The sequence below is a fragment of the Otolemur garnettii genome, unplaced genomic scaffold (genome assembly GCF_000181295.1).
Source record: "Otolemur garnettii isolate 467f Iridium unplaced genomic scaffold, OtoGar3 scaffold00128, whole genome shotgun sequence".
Classification (NCBI taxonomy): domain Eukaryota; kingdom Metazoa; phylum Chordata; class Mammalia; order Primates; family Galagidae; genus Otolemur; species Otolemur garnettii.
In genome coordinates this window covers 1,774,836-1,781,996 of record NW_003852523.1, presented here as the reverse complement: position 1 = coordinate 1,781,996, position 7,161 = coordinate 1,774,836, and the positions used below count along the sequence as shown (strand labels likewise).

Below are 7,161 nucleotides of genomic sequence, written 5' to 3'. Positions count from 1 at the left end.
CTGGCAGCATACAGCAGAACCCCAGGGAGCCTAGGCTTTTTCATAGATTCATGAAGTGTTTCCGTTCCCATTGTGTGTTTTGGCCAACTTCATTGTCCTGTAAGGCTATGTCGTTCCTTACTTTCCCTCAATTTGCTTATATAGAAGTAATCCAAAATCACTATGCTGACATTCTCTTTGTGAAAACTTAGGTGTGATAAATTCCAAACTAGGGGCGGTGGTTAGTTTATAATCATTACAAGCCTCTAAATAAGCCAGTGGGGTGAACACACATGCCTCTGAGACCGGCTGGTGGAGAAATGAGACAGGTTCCACCAGTCACACAAGCCAGGCGGTCTTGTCACTGCCCACAGAGCCTCAGCCGGTGCACATGTGACATGTGAGCCCACACTGGGACCGGGGGTGTGTGGCATGTGACTATATTTCTAGTCACCCCAGGTATCTGACAAGGGGACCAGCAGGACTTGAACTACTCCACTGCATGGACCTGGCTGTAGGTCAGAAAATAATCATACGTTTCTGCCAAACAAGGGATTTCCTTTGTCTCTACTTAAAATAACACAGATATAAGAGAAAAGAGCAATTCCCCCACCTGTAAGAGGCTGATTGGAGAGTGTTTAATAGATGGCCAGTTGTAGAAGTTGGTAGGATGGTCCTCATTTCCACTTTCTGCTAACAGACCTGCCTCTTACAGGACTCCCAGCTCCCCCAGGCAGTCCCAGTCTGGTTCTGCCCACTCGCCAGCTTCCTGTCCAGTTCCCCACAAAGGCCCTCTGTGCACTACCTTCCAGTTCCTTCCTCCTTTTTCTCAAAAAATCAGGGCCCACTGATTCTGGGTTAGAATGCCCACTGATGTCACCATCAGCAGACTCCTAGCCAGAAAGAGAAGGCTAAATACTCACGTCTATCTAATCTGGTTCAAGGTCAAGTCCCCTTAATACAGCTGCAGAAAACACAAGCCAGCCAGTATCTCAAGGTTGAGGCCTCCTTTAGGAATGCTTCTGAGGCATTTCCTGATGATGAGTGTTCAGCCCGCAGGGGAGGGTGCAGGGGCATGTCCTCCACCCACCTGTGCCGGACCCCATCGTGTACCCCACGCCCCAACACACGTAGATGTGCCCGACCTCATCGTACCCCCCCACCCCCACATTCACAGACGAGGGGAGGGCGGGGCGTTTGCTGAGACCCTCCTTGGACTGAGCAGCCGGGCTGGAAGTCAAAGCCCCAAGCACTCCTGACGTGAGGGGCCAGTTCTGGGCTTCCAGGGACTTTCCAAGGACTTACTCGCAGACAGTGTCTTGCCGGTGGGGAAATGGCAATCCTCCAAGTCACCATCACCTGTGCAAGACTCATACACATGAACGCGCGCGCGCACACCACGCCCACTCACGCACACGCGCCCACACCAGCGAAGCCAGATGGCCCCACGTTAGCGCTGGAGTGGGCTGCTTAATTGGAAAGTCCCGCGCTGCTCGGTCGCGTCGCCACGCCCAGCCCATCAGCACCTGAGGAAGCCAAGCTGGCGCGCAAAGCCAGGTCGCCTGGCCCGCCCCGCCGTCCCCGGACACTCCTCGGAGAGGGGCGGGCGGCGCACGTGGCGGGGCCGGGGCCTCCCGGGCCGCACTGGGCCAGGCGACAGTGCGGGCTGCGGGGCCTTTAAGGGGCGGGAGGGGCGGGCCAGGTGGGGGGTGGACTGCCTGGGCTGCTGGGTGTCCCAGCCGGGGACCCGGCCCCGCCCCCGCCCTCCGGCCGCTCCCCTCCCTCCTCCCTACCTCCGGCCCCGCCCCGGCCCGGAGCCTCCTCCGGCCACTGCTGGGCCGCGAGCGGGACGCCCCGGCCGGCGCGCAGAGGAGGAAGCGCGCTCGGGCCGCGGCCCCAGTAACTTCCCAGTCGTCCGAGTCGAGAGCGCCGGCTTCGGGGTCCTCTTGCTCGCCCACCTTCCCGGGGAGCGCGGCTCGGGGCGCGATCCGGGCGTTCCCTCCCCACGCTCCCGCCGCGCCCCTCCACGCCCCCCGCGCGGCCGGCCGCCGGCGCAGGTCCAGAGCTAGCCGTCTGCGGCTCTGCGCCCGGGCCCGGGGACTGCTTGGCGAAGTTGGGGCGAGGCGGGACGGGTATGCGCCATCACCATGGCCGGGCTGGGCTCGTGGCTCGTCGTGGCGGCGCTGGTCACGGTGGGCCTTTACTTGGCGCAGTGGGCGCTGGCCGGGGCGCACCCCCGGTCCCAGCGGCGGGCGGCGGAGCCTGGCGGAGGACAGCGCCCCGAGTCGGACGCGCTGCTCTCCTGGATCTTGACGCTGGACAGCTGGAGGAGCCAGTGGCAGGCGGCCTGGGTGGCTGCCCTGAACCATGAGGCCGAGAGGAAAGGGGTGAGTTTCCCAAGACCGAGTCGCGGTGGGGGGGTCGGGAATGGCCGGCGCGGGGCTCCGGGCCAAGGAGACCTCTCCCTCCTGGAGTCGGCGCTGCAGCCTCTGACCGACCGGAGGGAGCCTTCTCCGCGGACGCACAGCATCCTTGAAAGTTAGGGCAAAACCTGGGAAAGAGAGGACCCCTGATGGGGGAGTCAGGACCAAGTGATTCGACTTTATTCACCAAACATCAGGTGTGCCAGCCTGGGGCTCGGCAGCAGGGAAGACAGGCTGCCCAGGGGCTTGTCGGAAAGGCTCGTTCCTCACAGATGCTGCCTGCCGGCCGGCCTGGCTTCCCGGCTAGATTTCTGTATCCGATTGGGCACTTACTGATCTTGCATCTGATACATGAATAACTGTGACCCAAATATGCTTCCATCTCTAATAGAGCTGAATTGTGCCAAGAATTTTCTTTCCAAAGGCTTGAATTTCCTGGTAAAAAAAAAAAAATAGTGTCTATTGTTGAGGGCCAGACATTGGCCAGATGTTGTACTGGGGGCTTCGTCCGCCAGCATCAGCTCCTTTACAGAGGAGGAAACAGGGCTGGAGAGGCCAGGCAGTCTGCCCAGGTGACCCAGCTGCCTCTGGTGGGAAGCCCAGGGTTTGTTACTTCACTCCAGTGCCTCACTCTCCTGTGGCTGTTTCTTTCATTGGTGATTACTCGGTGACTTATTTCTACTTTTAAGACTTCTTAGTTTAATGACAGGCTCCTGAGTCCACTATTTTTAGGCACTTCCTGGGAGGAATTAGGACCTGGTAGGTTTGGGGACATGCCTCGCAGCCTGGGCTGCTGCTCCTGCACCTGCCTGTGCAACTCAGTGGCTGTGTCTTTGGAACAGTGAAATCACCAATACTTAACGTCTGGACCCATCAACCTTCAAAATATTCCACAATGGGCCCGGTGCCTGGTCTTTGTGCCATGGCCTTGGAAAACACAGCTATCGAAATAAAAAAACAAAAAAGCTTTGAGTATAAATTAGTGTAAATCCAACAATTCAAGAGACCTTATTCTGAACTCCTGGAGAAAAAAAAGAACAACCCACATAACTTAGATGGAAAAAGGATTCAAAGTCTTGGTGCCTCTAATCTGTGCCTTGGCTATCCAGAGCTGGGCATCTCAGGACTGGCCATCTCTTGTGGGAGCCCTCAAGCCCTGTGTCCTCAGGCCTGGAACAAATACAGATGCTCAAGGACAGCAGACACATGAAGTGACTGTCACTGACCCTTGATTGACCTGGTGTCTGTACCACTGCAGGTGTAAGTGGACCTTGTCTCTGTACTCTTACAGGATATGGGCAGGTGTTGGGGGATGACCTGTGGGCCATTCTGCTTCTAACACTGGGACTCCTGACTGGTTTTCAGGCGTGGGCTGTGACTCTACCACCCGTAAGGCTGGGATGGCTCTTATCCTGACATTTCTTACACCTCCTCAGGTACAGCACTCTAGATTCCCTCATGCCTGGAGCGCTGAGAGAGGAGTAGATCCCTGCCCTGAGGTTTCTCTTGGCTCAAGCAAATCTGAGAACCCTGAAGAAATTATTCAAAAGTTTTGAACAAACACCTTTTACCTATGTGTCTGTGTGGGTGCAGGGAGGGCTTTGTGGTCAGGGAGTGGACATCCAGGTCTGGCATGTTTGCATTTTCTCTGTCCTCTGTCTGCTGTTGGCCACAAGGTGCAGTGTCACACATCAGTTTTTCTAGAGTTCCTGCTTGGAAGTGGCAGTAATGTGCCAGGTTCAAGCTCAAGGCAGCTCAGATCATCCTGGGCATCTTTACCTGGATGTGGTGGATTGGCAGTTGTGTGGCATTGCTCTGCCTTCCCGCTGGGATGGCCCTGGTGCCTGGGAGTGTCACTTGTTTGGGATTCAGATGGAGGGTTTTGCAGGCAGATGGGATCTGGGTAACTGGCTCCCTGCTGATGTCGCAGGCGCTCCTGGGCCTTTGCTGTAGAGACAGCAGTGACAGCGTGGGTGCGTAGGGGCTGGCGTTGGCACTCGTGGGCGCCCTCCCCCACCTTGATTCCCACTAATCCCTGATTAGGGCTGGCACTCCACGCCTGCGCTTGCCCAGAGCCAGCTTAGTGAGGCCTCCGGTCCCTGATGTCACTCTGCCCACCTGGGATGAGACCAGTTCGTGGTCTGTCACGGGTGAGTGAGGACGCTGATGACAACTTAGTCATGTCCTCTGTCTTCTATGAAAACTGGGATTTTCTGTCTAACAGTGACAGTGTCCCTTGCATGCTCAGGTTTAGCCTAGCTTTGTATTTTAAGAAGGAAAGAAACTCTCAACCCTGCTGGCCGAGCCTCTCCCTTCTCCAGAGGACTGAGGCCCAGGAGCTCATTTGCTAAGTCCAGCCCAGACGCCGGGGTGGGACCTTCACTGTTAGGCCGTGGCTGTGGCATGTTCCCTGTGGGAAGCAAATTTGACTTTGAGACCAAAGTGTTTCCTTTGTGTAGGGCCGGGCTGGAAGAGATCACAGCTGTGTGATGCATCACACATGTACATCATGTGCCCCGGGGTCCGAGAGTGGGTCCCATCCTGCCCAGGCCCCTTGTCTCTAGTGGCCAGTGAATTTAGCAACACAGGGTTCCTGTGTCATAGGGAACCCCAGATTCTGGCCCTTACTCTGGAAATGTTCTTAAATCACACGGGATGGCAATTAGGGCCAAAACAGAGGAAGCCATTGCCAACCTACTGGGTCTCAGGTGGACACAGGTGGACACATGTGTGCAGGGACCACAGGAGACCCAGCCAGAGATCGTAGAAATACCCCTGCTGCTACAGACTTAGCAGGCTCGTATTGGCAGGAGCATGGGACGCACCCCATAAGCACTTTCTGTGGGCTGAGAGTCTCTCCGGGAACCTGCTGGTCACCTACATGTCCCTACAGCAGCCATCAAGCAGAGTTTCCCTTCCCCCTACAACACTGCAAAGTGTTGTTTTCACCCCCTACATCTCTGCTTGGTCTGGTAGTGAGCCAGTGGCCCACTGTCGACCAAACAGTGCAGCTCCCCTCCCAAGTCTGGCCGCCTGGACTGCGTGATGGCAGCAGGGGTCCCAGAGAGGAGCAGGTTCTATCACTCCCCGGCTTGTCTCAGAGAGGCCCACCTGAGCTGGCTGAGGCTAGATTAGGTAGGTCCCAAGGCTTTTTGTTTCTTTAGACCTTTGGGCCAGGATTTCTTCAGAGGAATGTCCTAAATGCAAATGAGTAAGATTATCACTGTACTACGTGGTCTTACAAAAAAAAAAAAAAAAAAAAAAAGATGCTGTGTGAACTCAGAACATGTTATTAATAGCTCTGACTTATACACGAGTTTCTGCAATTTAAAGGTAAATTATGTGGTTATAAGACTTAAGAGTCTTTGCATTGTATAATGACCTTGCAGTTACACTCATAAAAATCCAAACTCCTAGACCAATGCCAGTGGCCACAGTGCAGAAAGTCAGTTGGTAAAACCATGAAGGCTGCCTGGAGGAGGGGCTGCCAGTAGAGGACACACCAGCCTTTGGGGGGCAGCTGACCCTGTGACCTCCCCATGGGCCTCCTTTCAGTTGCTTACTCAGGGATCTTTCCTACATGGGGCCTTCCCACAGCCAACCCTTTTGTTTGGAATACTTATCTCCCTTCTCCTTATTTAACTTCTCTGAATCTTTGCTCCCTGAACCTCCCATTCTGCCATGACGCTGCCCCACCCCTTACCTCCCCAGCCCCAATCCCCAGTGGTCACTTGTGCCCTTGTCAGCTCCTGGCATTGTGAGCTGGGGCAGAGCTGGACCTGGTGCCCAGCACAAAGATGGCTTGGAGCTGGCCCTGATGGTCATGGGGTGAATGACAGGCCCTGTGGGAGGGAAGGCACAGTGGGGCTGCACATCACCCTGTCTGGACACTGGCCTTCTGGCTTGGGAGCTGGCCAAGCCTGGGCAAAACAAGCTGTTGAATGTGTTTGTTTTTCACTTCTAAAGCATCAACATTAAAGGAGGCTCACTGATGACTTTGCAAATCATCAATGTGAAACCCAGAATAGGCGCCAGTTCGGATTGTTCTTTGCAATCACCCATTTTCCCAACAAGAGAGGAATTCAGGAAAGAGTGGGTGTAGTGTTAATGTCAACTAAAATTCAGCCAAAGCTAACTTCCACTGCCCACTGGTAGGCTGCTGAGGAGGGAAGGGACTTCTTAGCTGTTTGGAAGAGCTCTGCGAGTTCCCACACTTACCAGCTGTGGATGCTGGGCCAGGCCAAGCCTCTCGGCCTCACCTGTGGAAGGGGTAACTGGGTTTGGTCCAGAAAACCAAACCTACCTCTCCAGAGATGAGAGCAGATCTGTGTAAGGCATTAATGCTTATCTCGTAATGAGTCAATAAAGGTGGGCCACTCCCTTGAAAAGTTTCTCTTTTTTGAGACAGAGTCTCAGTTTGTATCCCTGGGTAGAATGCTGTGGCATCATAGTTCATAGCAACCTCAAATTCTTGGGCTTAAACAATCCTCATGTTTCAGCCTTCTGAGTACCTAGGACTACAGGAGTCTGCCACAATGCTCAGCTATTTTTAGAGATGGGGTCTCGCTCTTGCTCAGGCTGGTCTAACTCCTGAGCTCAAGCAGTCCACCTGCCTCAGCCTCCCAGAGTGCTAGGATTACAGATGTGAGCCACTGTGCCTGGCCCCATAAAGGTCTCCCTTTAAAAACTTTATTTTGGGCTCGGTGCCTGTGGCTCAAGCGGCTAAGGCGCCAGCCACATACACCTAAGGTGGCGGGTT

The 7,161-nt window shown here is 55.0% G+C and overlaps 1 protein-coding gene across 1 annotated transcript in view; it reads left to right on the top strand.

Moving 5' to 3' along the window:
* The first annotated feature begins 1,865 nt into the window (after positions 1-1,865).
* The window catches only part of C2CD2 (C2 calcium dependent domain containing 2), a 60,380-nt gene continuing 55,084 nt past the window's right edge, over positions 1,866-7,161 (top strand). Inside the window, 1 exon segment of the mRNA XM_003798114.3 lies at positions 1,866-2,366. Within this exon segment, the coding sequence (XP_003798162.1) occupies positions 2,127-2,366 (240 nt within the window). The 5' untranslated portion in view covers positions 1,866-2,126.